Source organism: Oreochromis aureus, linkage group 19 (genome assembly GCF_013358895.1).
Source record: "Oreochromis aureus strain Israel breed Guangdong linkage group 19, ZZ_aureus, whole genome shotgun sequence".
NCBI classification, from domain to species: domain Eukaryota; kingdom Metazoa; phylum Chordata; class Actinopteri; order Cichliformes; family Cichlidae; genus Oreochromis; species Oreochromis aureus.
Window position 1 is genome coordinate 14,024,078 of NC_052960.1, and position 16,776 is coordinate 14,040,853.

Genomic DNA, 16,776 nt, shown 5'->3' on the forward strand with positions numbered 1-16,776 from the left:
GCGGAGACAGCGCGAAACCAGCGAAGAAAGGCAGCGTCGATTGTACCATGCCCGGTCGGCTCAAGCTTCGCGCAGACAGCGGGAAACCAGTTTGGAGAGGCTGCATCGCCTGCAAAATGACCGCCTGGCTAAGGCTTCCAGAAGACGGCGAGAAACCAGCTTGGAGAGGGAGCATCGCCTGGAAAATAAGCGGCTGGCGCAAGCTTCACGGAGACTGCACGAAACCAGCGAAGAGAGGCAGCATCGCTTAGAAAATGACAGATTGGCTCATGCGTCACGAAGACAGCGAGAAACCAGCGAGGAAAGACGGCTTCGGCTGGAAAACGCCAGACTGGCTCAAGCTTCACGGAGGCAGCGAGAAACCAGCGAGGAAAGGCTGCGTCGATTGGACCATGCCCGGTCCGCTCAAGCTTTGCGCAGACTGAGAGAAACCAGTTCGGAGAGGGAACATCGCCTGCAAAATGACAGGTTGGCTAAGGCTTCACGGAGACAGCGAGAAAACAACTTGGAGAGGGAGCATCGCCTGCAAAATAATCGACTGGCTCAGGCTTCACGGAGACTGCGCGAAACCAGCGAGGAAAGGCAGCATCGCTTGGACCATGCCCGGTCCGCTCAAGCTTTGCGCAGACTGCGAGAAACCAGCGTGGACAGAGACAGGCCGCCTGAAAACGACAGACCATGGCGCCGTGAACATTATAGACTGCAAGTGCACAATGCTTCCCGAAAGACAAATGGACTCGGCTGCTGTCCAGCACCTGTATGGGATTTTCACGAGTCTGCTTTTGAGGAGGGACAGGTGCACTCTGAATTATCATCACTGTACACAGTGAACATCCAGAGTTTTGTCTGCGTCTGATTATGGTGACAGTGTTTATATGTATGCTTCTCCGTCTCCCCAGAAGCCACTTGATTCTGTGTATCACACTTACTCGCCGTTGTATCTTATATGAAGGAGTGGGATTGTTCTCCTTAGCTGACAAGAGAGCAACAGTGTGTGATGCTTATTTATTTAGAAGGCCGAAAGACATTTTAGCTGTACCTCCTATTCACACTGGTCTTGGAGAAACTGGATTTGAATATCTTGCTGCCTATGACAAGAGCTACAAAGAAAACAAAAATTATGAAACTGCATTTTTTGATTTCATGTGTACTGGTGTTAAGTGTCTGTCTGGATTTTTCTCATGGTCATGTCATGGTTCTGTTTGTTTGTCTGTCTGTTTGTTAGCAATCTTGAGTCCACAGTTTTCAAGATATTATTTTCATATTTTGTGTGATGGTAGATGCCAGTAACAGCTGGAGCTGATTTAATTAGGACAAAAATCAGGTCAAGGTCATGCCAAAATCAGTAAAATCTTTATAATGTTCTTCATATTACCTCATTTTTTAAATGGGTTGTCTTCACAAAAATATGCAAGCCTAGGTTAGCTAAGCATTTAACCTTGACCTTCATTGTCAGCACCCAAAGATAAAGTTGACCCTGAAAAGTTTTTCAAAAAAACAATATAGAGTAATATATCATATAAAAGGCCATTGAGTGCTGTACAACCTACCCACCCCGGCCCTCCCCCCAATACCATGCCTTACAGTGTTACAGTGACAGCATAAAGTTTTGCAAAATCACGCACTGAAAATGAAAATATTTTTAAATCTCAAGGTTTTGTAGCTTATAGAAGCCAGAGATTTTAGTCAGTTGTGCTGCAATCATATAGGTGAAGATAATAAAACAGACTATTTTAGTATGCAGTGCTTCAAAGGGACAGGTCAAAGGTCAGACATTAGCGTGTCTTTATAAAAGCAGGCCGAGGTTGCTGCACTGTAATAAAAGCAGGCTGATGTCAGCATGTTATAATAAAAACATCATAAAACATCTATTTTTTTAGTATAGTAAAAAAAAAGTATAGTCCTTGCCCTTCAGGGTGAGTTGTGCTCTCTGAATGCTCTTGTTTTTTCAGTTCGACATCATAATGACACCATAAAGTCACAAAATCACAGACTGCATGAATTTAACTTAAACTTAACTTTAACCTAAAATCTCTTTTTCTGCTTATAGAAGCCAAAGATTTCAGTCAATTCTGCTCCAGTCATATGGGTAAAAATAATCAAATACACCACTTTAGTATTGTATGTGTGTTTGGTATATATTTTAGAATATCTTCAAGGCCACAGGTCAAAGTTCAGGGTCACACAAATTAGGAAAAAGCTTTAGTTTGCATTGGATCATCTCCAGACTTTAAAGTGATATATTAGTCATTGGGGGGATATAAGCACTTTCTTTGTTTGAGCTCTTTAAAACATTATTTTTTCAGTACAACATTATATAACTTCACAATGACGCAAAAAGATTAATATACTACACTAGATTTATTACACTATATTTTGTGAGTGCTCTTGTATGTTTTAGTTTTTTTTGGTACACCTTTCTCTCTTGAAAAAGAGATCTCCATCGCAGTGAGACTACCTGTAACTAAAGGATTTATTAATAATATATATATACCAAGTAAGTGGGCTAAAGTAAAGCCAGGATTTTGTTGTCAAAAGGGAAAATTACACTGTAGCATGGGCATGCACTAGTTAACTCAATGTCCCACATATTAGTTGGCTCTTAAGTCAGCACAGCTCATAAAGAAATGTGCTGAGCTATGGATGCATCAGTACTGACGCCAAACAAGATAAGCAGAGAAAATCAGATGAAATGAGAGTTAAAGGTTAGACCATAAAATAAACTTCAGTTTCTATTTATCTGTGTTGTATTTACTTTGCGCGGAAGCTGGGAATCAATGCCAAACCAGTGAGGGACTTGCATAGTTTTTATGTTTTTAAAGTCAAACATATCAAAATTGCTATACCAACGTTATCAGTACTTCCCACATTGCCCCACACATTGCCCCTTTCTTCATGCAGTTTGCTACAATCTGACTACCCTAATTGTAATAGAATTGTCGTCAGAAGTTTATGTCTACTTATCCTGGGCATGAATAGCATGGCAATCTGTTCATTTTTCATGGTGGAGTGATTGTACAGCATACATCTTTAATAACTTCAAAAAAACAAGTTTGAATTTATTTTGGATTTTATCTAATCCACGCAGTGTCAAAAGTACACACACAGGCTCAAGTGTATACACTATATTGCTAATAGTATTAACTTGCTGCCTTCACACATATGAACACAAGTTACATTCTTAATCCATAGGGTTTAATATGATGTCTGCTCACCTTTTGGAAAGAAGAAACTACCAGTTGCATTCAAACATGATCACTAACAAAAACTAAACAGGCCTTCGCCTTGTCAAATTGATAGATATTGTAGAACATTGAATAGCGCTTATTAAAGGAATTAAGTGATTCTATGTCTATATTTGAGACTGTATTTCTGCTTTTGACCCTGTGTGGATTGAAGAAAATCCTAAATAAATTCAAAGCTGTGCATCAGATTGATGCATACTGTAAATTAATCATTCCTAACTGGAAAAAGAACAGCTCAAAGAAATTATTAAAAGCCCCCAATTATCATGACTTTCATGCCCATAATGAGTGTATAAGAACTTCTGACCACTACTGTATTTCTGAACTTCTTAAAACATATAATTAAATTAAAAGAGTCAAAGTATTATTAAAAATGACAATATTAATTCACTAAAATCCAACTAAGCGTTATATTAGGATATTTAAACATTAACGAGCTTAACCCATTCTGAAGTCTAATCTAAACTAAACTAAGATGGAAACAAAACATTTAAAATGAATGCAAATTAAACTACAGAACTTCAATAGCTATCACTTACAGGTGGCTCGTTATTGGGTTTCATTTGTGCGCACAATAAGAGATTTTCATATAGATTCCTCGCGTGATCGAGTATTTTGCCTAGACGCGCGCTCCCGCGATTTGGCAACCACGTGGTGTTTTAAGGGCCAATGGCTTATTTGCAGCAGCGGTCTGAAGCGCGCACCCGTCAGCAGGGCAGAGGAGAGGACAGAAGGCGGCAGAAAGACAAATAAAGCCGAACTAGCAGATTATTCTGAAAACTGCAACACAAAATCCTGCCGAGATGTCAGAGGAAAAGCCGAAGGTAATATATAGAGGTTTATATAACTGCTTGTTTGTTATGATGGCTGAGGCGAGCTCCTGCAAAACCGTCGCTTAAATGTGCAATCTAAAAATGGCCTGGTTTGCACGTTTCTCTAAATCGGCGCAGTGTTTGTTTCGCAAATGAATGAGTACCCGCACATTCATATGTGCGTCTATATGCGCTCACACAGCTCGCTGTAGGTGAGAATAGGAGGGATGTTGTCCCGCTAATTGGGGTCTAAAAGGTTGGGAGCAGGAATGTCAATTACACCATGATTGTTATTTGCGGATTTTTTTCTTTGTCGAAACGGGACCACGCTATGTCCGCAACGCCGCAAATGCCGCAACTGCAGCAGTGGCAGAAGAGCGCAAATGGAGGTGACGCACCGCCTTAAAAACTGATGTGACCATGGCATTCTGGCAGTTTTTATTTTATTTATTATAATTTTTTCGTTGTGCTGCTTGTTGTACCACAATACTCCATAACAAAACTGCTAGCGGCGTTAGCCGGTAGCTAAACTCGCCAATGGTTCTGAGCCTAGCCCGGAGCTAATGATGCTAACGTTAGCGCCTGTGAGTGCACGGTGAACGCATATGGTAGCATGTCTGTGTTATTGAGCACCAATGTACGTTTTATTTTAATCAAAGCATCTATTTAATAGTATGGCAGTATTCAACACAAGTCACATCAGTGTTTTGTGAAACGGCTGTTAAAATTGTGAGATTATATGCCTATTAGTTTACTTTCTCTGTCTGAGCTAGCAAGGCTAACAGTATTGTGTATGTCGTTTTAAAGAAAACGTATACGTACTATGCATTTCTGTGGTTGCTAATCCATGTGTTTATCTAAAAACTGTTAAACCTTTGTGTTTCTGCAGGAAGGAGTAAAAACTGAGAATGACCACATCAACCTCAAGGTTGCAGGGCAGGATGGGTCGGTGGTTCAGTTTAAAATAAAAAGGCACACACCTCTCAGTAAATTAATGAAGGCATACTGTGAACGACAGGTAAGCTGCTGTAAGTTCTTAAGAAGCATGATTACTTGCACACTTAACTTTGCTGTTCTTTTAACGTAAATGCGGCATCTTCATCTGCAGGGTCTCTCAATAAGGCAGATCAGGTTCAGGTTTGATGGCCAGCCGATCAATGAGACGGATACGCCCGCACAGGTATGGTTATTATGCACTTGAAACTGTTATTGAAACACATTCAGTTTCTTTAAGATTACAGCGCACTTGTCCCCTAAATAAATGGAATATGTTTGCAATACTGTAAAATAATTAATATATGGAACATCTTTTTCTCAGCTGGAAATGGAAGATGAAGACACCATAGATGTTTTCCAGCAGCAGACAGGCGGGCATTGCTAAGCCCTACCCACCTCATTGACGGCCACCCTCAGACAACGCCCTCAACCATCTTCACTGTCCATCCCTTCCCCACCACTACCCTCATAATATTATTATTATTATTATTATTATTGTTATTATTATTATTATTATTATTCTTTCAGTTTAAAGATGTCTGTCATGGTTTTCGTCAGGTGTGGGCGGGGGGGCCTCGTCGGCTGTTTATGTGCTGTCTCAGTCAGGACTGAACTTTTGTGTGTCAACAGTCTCTCTGCTGGCCAATCAGGACTCCGATTTTCCTTCTGGCACCGCCGGCTGTGATTGGACCAACAACTCATCACAGCTGTTCCTGGTTTGTCACTGCTTTTGGTTCACTGTGCAGTGAAAGCTTAGTATCCAGTAGTTTGTCACTGTTTTCATCCATCAGGGTTGAATGCGAGGCTCTGCAAGTGTTTTGTCCAGGGGTCACTGTCAGTGGGCATAAAAATGGTTTGAAGTGGAAGCACTATCTGAACATAATACACACATGCTTTCCATTTCACTTTGCTTTTCTGTGTGTTTGTTGTCTGAATGGTGACTCCTGCTTTTTTTTGTTTTTCTTTTGTTAAATGAATTTTAATTCTTTGCATTTTAGGTGCTTCTGCAATGTTTCTTTTCTTTTGTAAATGTTGTTTTTTGTTTTTTGGTCTGTTATTTTAAACATTAACACCCATGGGGCATATGGTCGACATTTTTTTCCCTCCTGTACAGCAGTATCAGAATGGGTGTTAGATAAATGTTGTGGGGCTTGGACCAATACTCCAAAAACAGAACGTCTGCTTCATATTTGACGTGCTTCTCTTTAAAAAGCCAACTTCAAGGTGAAAACTGTCACATTTAAAGGCATTTATATTGCATCAGTGTTTGCTTCCTCTTAGATGGCTACTCAGTGAGTGACTGTGGGTGTCTGCGGTACAGATGGATATATGCTTATGCAGAAATGCTTGTTTCAGGGGAAAGAATTCATCTATATCACAGAAGTGCATCCACGGTGTGAGCTGTTCGGCGTTTGATTGTGTAAAGAGTCTCTTGGTGCAAAATACATAACATTTATTTTTTTCTTGTTCTGTTTTTTTCCAAAGTGGGCCAGTGACCAGTCCTTATGATGATCTTAAAAACAGGTCTGCTTGTTGTAGAAGGTGGACTGTGAGTGGGAATAACTGAAAAGTTCCTCAATGTTTGTTTTGAGGTCAGGTGTCTCATCCCCTGTATTGCCCTAGCACAAGTAGGCTGACGGGAACACTGAGTTTTAGATGCGCTTTGAAGAGGAGCAGGTTCAAGTTTGAGCAAGGATATCCAACAAAAGTTGGACTGTCTTTGCTAAAAGACACCAACGACACTTTTCACTGCTGTGCCAGCTGCTGAGATGCTGTCTGCTTGTGTGTTGCTGCAGTGTTACAGTGGCAGTCTTTCAAGTGGTGATGAGCGTCTTTCACTATTTTTACATTCTGGAGAGTGAAGCATGCAGTTCGTTTCATATCAGGAGGTCAGCCATTGGAGTTTGGGAGACAAGTGTTCTGTACCCACAGGGCCCCGTTCTTCGTATGTGGGTAACCAAATTAGCTTTGAATGTAAATAGTCTGAAATGAGCTAGGATTTCTTTTTTTCCCTTTCCTCCCCTCCAGTTCAGCCACAGTTCATTAAGCTCAAATCCTGAAAAGAAACACCCAGCTTTTTTGAAGTTGGTTGGATTCAAGTTAATTTAAAATGGTTATTAGAAAAGGTTGCACCTTTCAAATTAAAAACACACTGCAACAAAATGAAACCACTGCAGTTAAGTATGGGTTGTAGGTTTTAATACGTGCTTTAAAAACTGTCTGAACATTTTCAGCTACTACAGTAAATGTTTTTCATCTTTTATATGAATAGTTAAGAGTTGGTGCCAGTACTGAGAAATGAAACCTTATTTCCTTGCACAGCCATCAGTAAGCATCTGTCAATATTGTATTGCACAGAGACATGTTGAGTGATTGTGCGACATGCATCTGCACAAGCCAGTCAGCGATCATGATTCCAGCTTTCGTCACACAAAGTAAGAGCACACTTTACGATGCCAACAAGCAGCCTTCCGCTCGCATTTTAAGAACAGAGTGAGCTGGACAAAGGTCAGCTGAGCTAAACTGTAAAGTACGAAGAACGGGGACCAGGTCTTGTCATGTTATGTTTTCTCTACTGATTTGTACATTATTTGTGGTCTTTTACTACTGTATACAATAAATATAGTTTGGTACTCAGATTTGATCTCAACTTTTTGTTTTTGTGTTTGATCATAACTTAAAGCCCCCTTTCTGCCTCCAGAGGAGGGTTGGATGAAATTTGGGTACCCAGATGCACACAGATGGGGAGCTAAGGATCCATATTATATGGTTGGTTGAACAAAAAGCACTGAAAACCTGCTTTCTAATATGCAAAAGTAACCATTAGGTGGCACCGCTGGTCCATAACAATACCATGTCTCGGGTTTGCTAAAGCTTTGCTCTCATAAAAACATGAAAGTAGTGGGAAAAACTATATAGAAGTACATGAAACTGAAGCGTGTTTCAAAAAATGAGGTTCTGAAGTGGTCGTCAAGCACATTTCTTCCTGTAGTAGACAAAAGATGACTAAATTTAGATAAATGAGTTAAAAAAAAAAAAAAAAGGACAAACACTGATTATTATCTAAAACTTCACCATCATCTTTATTACCCAGATCCAAATTTAGAACGCAGCATCTCATCTGATAGTCTGTGTGAATACTTGCATTCAGTATAACCGGAACAGTGATAAGATTAATCATAGCGGCCGATGAGTCAAACCAGGAATAAGGAACATCGGGCACCAGCGGACAATCTGCATCTACTTTTCTTCATCTAAACAGGTCCAGGGGTGTAACTGCTGTTCCTGGCAGTAAGAGAGATTGATGAATGGATAAAGGAAAATATACTGGTATGTATTTTGCATCCTTGATATTTGTGGCGTCCATAATCTTAATGTGGGTAGAAGAAGAAAGACGGTGTCATTTGCCTTGTAAATGTGCCAGATGATTCTGAGAGATCTGGCACAAGCTGAAATGCCGCTGTTCCTCATGAGCACCTGGTGACCATCAAAATAAGATTAAACAGACTTGAGGAAATCAGTGAATGTAGAGATTGAGTGGCACTGAACACTTAACGCTCCTCTGTAGGAGACTGTACAGTTTCAGGTACTCCACTGTGACTGACTTGGTCCAGGCAGGTTAACATACATGCAAATATGTATTATTTGCAAAAACTATCTGACCAAGCTGCTCTTAGTACTTTGTCCATTACAGTCTTTACTTATTTTAATACTATTTTGCTAATTCAAAACATATATGTGGTTCAGCATACTATTTAGCCTTACTATCTTGAAACATAAGTACCTTTTCAGTACTTGCAGAGCTTTCAGGAAACCTCCAGATGTCCTGCACATGCACTAAAGTGCGATCACAACTAATATAATAAAAGCTTGGCTTGTATGCACTGCTTGACCAAAGCTTGCACGAGTGTTGTTTTCTTTTGATTGCCTTTTAATAATAACAATAAAAAAGCCCTTTAATCAATCATTTTTCATGTGATCACATTCAGATATTGTGTCTGTCTGCTTGTCTGTGAGCGTACACGTATACATTCACAAAGTGGTGCAGCTCACCCCTCTGGCAGGTCTGTGTCATCAGATTTGTGGTTGAGGGAGGATGACTGACAGGGTGCTTAGTGATTTGCATGACTCTGGAGTTTAAAAGGAGCTGCAGGTGCAGGTTTTTCCACACTTATGAATGGATCTCTCTCCAAGCGCGGATGCTCTGGGACTTCCTACTCCTAACATCAATCTTAGGTTGCCAGTGTGACTTTAATGAGTTTCTTCATAGACATTTTTTTGTTTGGAGCTGGAATTCTTAGCAGGCTCAATATGAAGAGTACACAGCTTTCTGGTGTGTGTTGTCATTTAGGATAGGCAAAGAAATACCTTCAGTATGGAGACATTCCTACCAGCTGGAAACTGAAACAAACCAATTTTCTGCAATGTCAACGCTGATATTTGTGCCGTTCCTTCTCCTGGGGTTAAGAGTAACTGAGACAGCCACAGAAACATGGAGGCAATGTACAGGTATTATTCCATTTTTGTTCTATTTTATCTCTTCCAGTCTCAGCTGAGTTCAGCACATGCATGTTTAGTTAATTATTATACAGCGAATGGCTTACTGTTTCATCTAAAACCCAGGAAGCCCCTCTAGCTAAAATACTTTTTGGTAATTCCAGCTGTCTGCATCTGCCTACAGTACAGTAGGAGTGCTTCTCTGTGTGGACGTGCATGCCACTTTAACCTAAATTAACATCCATAAACAAGTACAGGCATTGGGTGTGGTTGGGATTCCACAACAATCCCGTACACATTGAAATATTAGGACGTACACAGCGCATGTTTACGTGATGGCTCATCAGTGTGGGAGTATTATTATTTTTCTGTTATTGTTGCTTAGGAAAGAGTATCTTTTAAAAAAAATAAATAGATAACAAACCCACTGAAGTCTCATAAAACCCCACCAATACCTAGGGCTATTTCTCACACTCCAGGGTGTGGTGGCGGCAGTAGTACTGGGGCATTGAGGAATTTATTAGTTTCCTGTGGATCCTGACCTTTTTGACTCGTGTCCCTTTAAAACAAACCTCTGGTTTGAAGATGCTCTACAACACTCAGCACTTAAGGTATATAGAGTAAGTAATCCTGCTGATCCACTAAACATTTCAGCTCAACCTTTATATGCTATTAGGTTATTTATTTATTTTTTTTACAATAAAGCATCAAATCACACTTTTCATTGCAAAACCTAAAGTTATTAAATTATTCTAGTGTACTGACGTTGAGGGAAAGTGTGAAGTACGGTGAATAGATTACTTCTACTGCAGCCTGAGAGCAATTTTGTTTAAATCCACTTTAAAAACTTTCAGCTTTTATTCTTTTCTAACCCATTAATCATCCCAGGAATTCTGCAGTTTAAAGTTTGGCCATAAAAGTCACTGCCATAGTATTTATTTGCATATTTTGTTCAGGTTCGCTTCCCCTGGATCTTCTATCTTTTGTCCTTGAGAGGGACCCATCCAAACTTGTGCCAGGGGTGCACATGAAGCAGGCCAGCGGGGTGAGGGGGATTCACTTCTCAAGCCCTGATACTGCACTGAGCTTTCCCTCCTCCCAGATACTGGTGAACTGTGACCTCTTCCCCAAGGAATTCTCCATCGTTCTGACATTAAAAGTCACTGACAGTGCACCCAAGGTGAGCATCTGACTGAAATGCCTCGGTACTAATGACTGCAGGGGTGTGAAAATAGGAATATGTTGCAAGTAATAACAATGGATTACTTAAGTAAAATAATAGATACCACCACTCCTGCTTTGCTTGAGGAGATGTTGTGTGTTATATAAATAGAACGACTGTGTCTCATCAAACCCAAAAGAGAATAGATTTGACAGAAATTCCTGTTACAGTGCCATATTAACCCTGACAGAAAGATGAATGCATACGCTGCTAAACTTGACACAGATGTCGGTATTGCTCATATTTACTGCTTATTGATTTATTTGCAATTAAACTTACACGCAAGTCTGTTCTTCTAGTGCAATTTAGTGTTTGAAAATGCAACATAGTTCATCACCCATCACCTAAAAAACTCAGTTCTTAGGTAAAAAGCATATGCACTTTGTTACCATCATCAAATTCAGTGTGTCTGAGCTTCTTTCTTGTTTTACAAACAGGGGAATGAATATGTGTTTTCCCTGATGGGGCCGAAAGGAAGGCCAGTGGATCAGAACGATGGAGGCGGCAGCTTGAAAAGCAATAAAGAGCCGAGTATCACCGGAGAAGAGCAACACAGTCAGAAGACGAGAGTCAAAAGTAATGGGGAACACGGGCGCCTCATTCTTGGACTTAAATTCTCGGGAAAGCGCCTGCACTTCCTTTATAAAGGTCACGGAGGGGTTGTAGAGCACTGGGTGTTTCGAGGCACCCAGCTGGCTGACAGCCAGTGGCACACTCTTGTTTTAGCCGTTGGTAGTCATCACGTGAAGCTCACAGTGGATTGCAGCCCACCAGTGGAAATGTAAGCTCAGTTTCTCTCCCCTCTTGCTCTTCTCTGTTCTCTGTTCTCTGTTCTCTGAGTGGATACGTCTGTTTCCCACTTTCCTCTGTTCCCTCCGATTTTGCCTTGAGGCGCAGTAGATCCTTCACCACAATAAAATGGTCCTGCTCAAAATCTGCGTATGCCCTGCAGCCATATCACAGTAGCCTGACAGTATATGATAGATGGTTTTTTAGTGGAAACTCCCTCTGGCACGCCGAAAGGAGGAATATCAACACCCACACAGCACTTGTACATGTAATACAGTTCATGTCTCACACTGAGTCCTAGAATGAGAAGAACAGAGTGAACTACTTTAATTATAGAGAATTTAGTTCATTTACAGTAGAAAAACAACTTACTCCACCTATTAGAAATAATTATATATATCTTTTATGGCAAACAGCATTCCCTCCAGGCCTTTCCCTTCAGACCTCAACATTCAGGGATCCAGATTCCACATTGGTAGTCGGGGGCTGTGGAAGGGCTTGTTTTCAGTAAGATGCCTTTCTTTATTTCAGACTATAATAAGATTTGTAAAGGATATGCCATGAACTCGGAAATGATTGCCTCTTCTGTGACCACATATCCAGGGTCTACTGCGACAGCTGGTTTTGGTGCCAGGTTTAGATGCTACCCATCAGATCTGCCCCTCTTCTGACCCCCAGCTAGCAGCTCTGTCAGTACCACCACTGTTTTTAGACCTGCCAGCCACAGGAGCAGATGATAGACATGTGAATACCTATGGTAATTTGCATATGCATGTATTTTTACTCAGTATAAATAAGACATTGCGTCTTTGTTTGCCTCTTTGATTGCTTTCTGGTTTTTAATATGTCAGAAACTGAAGCTAGAGTGTCTGTGGGCTTGGAGAAGTCATGCTCGGAGCAGCTACAGGGCCAGCTGTGGTTTAATCCCCTCAAAAAGGGCCTCTACCTCTGTGACGGTACAGTTTGGATCACTGTGTTAGAGGGTGAGACTCCAACTACCACTGTTTCTGTTCTTGTTTCTATGAAATAAAATCACATAAACCATTCATTTTCATTAACACAGATCGCAAAAGGCTGGACTATGTGCTGGAACATCAGGTGCTCACCACCAGCTCAGAGACCCACGATATAGAGGTATTTATCCACCATTTGCTGTGAAACTTACTTAGGTCTTATTGTCATACTTTATTGTCTGATACTATTGTTTCACTTTCATTTGGGATTTCCTGTACATAAACCCACTGTGAAAAAACATCCAATCTCCAGCTGTTCCAGGTACCTGGTATGGGTCTGATGGCTGCTATGGCTCATCGGTCGACATCTGGCTCTGCTGTGTATCTCTGGACCAAAACAGGTTTCCAGCTCTACCAGAATATCAGTACTAACGGAGCCCTGGCTTGGAGGCATTTCAGCATGGGCAATAAGGTGTGACAAGTTAGAGGAAAGATCACACTTTAATCCTAGTAAAAGCTTTAAACCTATACTCTTTCTCTTTTTGTTGTTTTTAATGTAGATATATCTGGTGGTGTCTAATTCTGGGGGAGACAGGCGATTTAACAAAGAGTCAGAGGCGGACTTTTCTGTGATTTACAAGTGGAGCAAAAGGAGAAAAAGATTTGTGCAGTTCCAGACTCTGCAGACTCATTGTGCCCGAGACTGGGAGGCATTTAATATAGATGAACATACATATCTTGCTGTTGCCAATCATAGACAAGGTAATATAAATATATACCTATACTACCTGTTAACTTCCACAGTTCCTGGCATGGCATCTTTTGCTTGTTTGGCTTTTAGGTGACAAGAATCACACTATAGACAGTGTGATATACAGGTGGAACAGATTATCAAAGTCTTTTGAGGTCCACCAGATGCTCCAGACTTCAGGGGCGTACGACTGGGAGTTCTTCACTGTCGGACCTTACTATTTCCTGGTGGTCGCCAATGCTTTTGATGGCGTGACCACTTCTTTAGACTCCGTCATCTACGTTTGGGTGAATGGAAACTTCCAGGTGTTCCAGAAAATTAAGGTTTGTGATAAGAATAATGTAGCTCAAATAGACTAAAAATATTCTCCTGTCAGCTGTTTGCTGCTTCGCTACAAAACCCTCAAAACTCTGAGTGGGTTTGAGGACGGCATGGTTTCCATTTCCATGGCGAGATTTCATCTTCTGACCGTTTGGGCTTTGGTTTCTCCTGATGAGATCTGTATCTGATGATTATGAAAAACTACCTTAAAAACAGGGAAAGATAAAAGCTGATATAAGAGAGCTGGGGAGCAAGGGGTGGGCATGTCCATGCATTTAAGGCAGGGCCAAAAATAGAGTATGTGCTTTGCTATGATTTGCTTGAGCGATAACGGTGCTTTGACGTGTAACTGATAGTGAATGGTATATTTGAATCAAACCACATCTGATGTGAGAGTGTTGACACATTAATAGTCTCAAGAGAAAACAGAAGGAATTGTGTAATTAAGGGGAACGCCCACGCAAGATGTGAGGATGTACATGAACACCTCAGGGCTGCTGGAAATTAATTAACTGAAATAATAAAGAAAGAGGTCAGAAAACATATTTATCACATACTTTTAGTCATGTTAGCTCTTTGGCTTTACAGAGGCAAAGTGAGTCTGTTAGCTTATGCCCAGGATCTCAAAATAATTTTAGCCCATTGGTTACATTTAATATTATCAATTTGGATCTCACCTATCCAAATCTTTCTTTTACACTGAATTAAAAGAAGGACAAGTACACTCTGAAAATGCTCACATTTAATGAACCATCTATCTACAAACTGATGAAAGGCTTGACATGTCTTCAGAAAAAAGGTGGACCATATATCTTTGCTTTTTTTATTTATTGGCATATGCTTTAATTATAGAGAGTTGTAAATCCAAAAGCATGGGCACGCCTCCTTAAGTATCTTCAATTTTGGACGGCGAGCCATAGGTAATGTCTTCGTGACTCTGGCTTGGATAAATCTATCATGGGGTGAGCCATTTTTAATGGCTTATAATATTTCCTGGAAGAAAGTAAGTGAAAAGTCCAAGTCATATTTAAAGCTGTCCAGTGGATGTCAAAAGGATGTCCCAACAAATTCACCCCAAGATTGGACTGTGCATTGTTCAGAGAAATTACAAAACCCCCCAAGAGTTACATTTCTGATTCAGACACAGCACAACTAGAAAAAGACTGAACAAGTATGGCTTGAGTGGAGAAGTTGCTAGGAAAGCCTCTTCTCTCAAAAAAGAACATGGCAGCACGGATTAGGTTTGCAAAGTCGCATCTGAACAAACCACAAGATCTTTTGAAGAATATCAGTTGGAAAGATGAGACCAAAGTGGAGATATCTGACCATAGTGCACAAAATCAGACAAAATCAGGTTATCAGCACAAACACCTCATACCAGCTGTCAAGCACAGTGGTCGAGGAGGGATGATTTGGGCTTGTTTTGCAGCCAGAAGGTCTGGGCAACTCCTCTGTAAACCTCTGTAGCCACAAATGCGAGGCCATCTGTTTTGGCTGATACTGGATCATGCATGTGTCAGCAGTTTCATCTAGCACTGTAAAATATAATACCAGCAGAACTCTTCCCATCAGCAGCAATGTGCAACTTACTTAACTTCTGTGTGCCACGAGTTTCCCATTTGAAGGCTAAAGTATTTGATTTATTGATTGTTTCTTTTAGACGTTCTGTGCCACAGACTGGGAAATGTTCCAGATTGACAGCAGAGTTTTTTTGGTTGTTGCCAATGGACACAGACTCCATGGTAATGGGCCGAGTCAGTACACCATTAACTCCACTATCTATGAACTGGACATGAGTGCACAGCTGTTTGTCCGCTTCCAGGACATTGTCACCTACAGGTATAGATGTTCAATCACCAGATAATACTTACCAGGTGTACGTACACTCAGGAACATTTTCTTGATGCCTCTGCTGTCATTTTATCTGTTCATTATCTCCACATACCTTCCTCTTTCTTTCCAGTGCAGTGGATTGGGAGTTCTTCAGCCTCGGGCAGGAACATTTTCTGGTTGTCGCTAACTCCTTCAATGGAGAATCCTACTCTCTCAACAGCATTCTCTACAGGTATTCAACTTGTCAGCAGCACCCCTCCCAGTGTGAAATAAGTCCACCTTATTGCCTTTTGGTATCCGCCTTGAAACCATCTCAAACATCACACACACAATTCTAATATTGATTTATTATCTTACTGTGAGAGCAGATGGAAATACTGCACTAATGGGATTAATCTTTTCTGTTTTGCTTTTAGGTGGCAGGGATATGAAGGATTTGTTCCTGTTCATTGGCTGCCAACGATCGGGTGCAGTGACTGGGAATTTTTCAGCGCTGAAGGAGAATCATATTTAATCTACTCCAGTGCCAAGGCACCGCTCTCCAAAGTGTTCATGCTGAAAACCTACTAGGCAAACAAACAAAAAAAGTGTGGCTTTGTGTCCTGCATTTGTGTAATTGTACACAATCTATCATGTATGAAAATAATTTGAAAAGGTCATTTAAAAAGGTCATTTAACGGTTACATTAATTATTGAAATTTTATTGACTTTTTAAATTATTGTCTGCTCAGAAATTCCCTCAGGGTGTTGGCTGGGGTACCTTTGCAGTGATCAGCCCTGCATACAGTCACCCTCCGCACAGTGATATGTTAACAACTGATGTACCTCATTTTAACACAAAAAAATCACATGGACCAAAGAAAGTCTGTTTTTAATATCTATTTGTGTGTATCTTGTGACAGAACTTAATACAAATTTCTATATACTCTCTCTCTCTGTAAGAACATTGTGTTTTAATAATATTTTGTTTACTAACTGTAATATGTTTTCTTAAATAGAAAGTTGTATTGTTTGTTGTTATATTTTGCCTCTGACTGCATGAATTGTATATGAAAAGTGATAGTAAATTATTGAAATTAAAATAAACTATAATTATTGTGTTTATGTATGGAATAGGAGTTGTTTATACCAACAGATAATGTTGTTTATTTGAATTATGATTTATTGCAGTTTTTTTTGTAGCTAATCATTATTTGGTACAGTTTTCCTTAGACATATAATTACGCATTGAGCTCTATAAAAACTGACACTTACAAGATGTTGGTCTATAAAAGACTACAAATCACATAATACATTCTTAACCTCGAAGCATAGACTTGCCGGAATTGTAGTTTTTACACAAAATTATTTTGCTGTA

At 40.3% G+C, this 16,776-nt stretch overlaps 2 protein-coding genes across 2 annotated transcripts; both read left to right on the plus strand.

Moving 5' to 3' along the window:
* Positions 1 to 3,914: 3,914 nt before the first annotated feature.
* On the plus strand, positions 3,915 to 7,692 carry sumo3a (small ubiquitin like modifier 3a). Its single transcript, XM_031747223.2, has 4 exons — positions 3,915 to 4,069; positions 4,947 to 5,075; positions 5,166 to 5,237; positions 5,376 to 7,692. The coding sequence occupies exons 1-4, from the start codon at positions 4,049 to 4,051 to the stop codon at positions 5,436 to 5,438; spliced, it is 285 nt and encodes a 94-aa protein (XP_031603083.1). The 5' UTR covers positions 3,915 to 4,048; the 3' UTR covers positions 5,439 to 7,692.
* A 1,556-nt stretch (positions 7,693 to 9,248) lies between these two features.
* On the plus strand, positions 9,249 to 16,736 carry LOC116326059 (thrombospondin-type laminin G domain and EAR repeat-containing protein-like). Its single transcript, XM_031747158.2, has 13 exons — positions 9,249 to 9,562; positions 10,507 to 10,730; positions 11,210 to 11,553; positions 11,978 to 12,068; positions 12,165 to 12,318; positions 12,413 to 12,544; positions 12,625 to 12,695; positions 12,828 to 12,986; positions 13,075 to 13,276; positions 13,356 to 13,588; positions 15,247 to 15,425; positions 15,550 to 15,651; positions 15,836 to 16,736. The coding sequence occupies exons 1-13, from the start codon at positions 9,478 to 9,480 to the stop codon at positions 15,987 to 15,989; spliced, it is 2,130 nt and encodes a 709-aa protein (XP_031603018.2). The 5' UTR covers positions 9,249 to 9,477; the 3' UTR covers positions 15,990 to 16,736.
* The last annotated feature ends 40 nt before the right edge of the window (positions 16,737 to 16,776 follow it).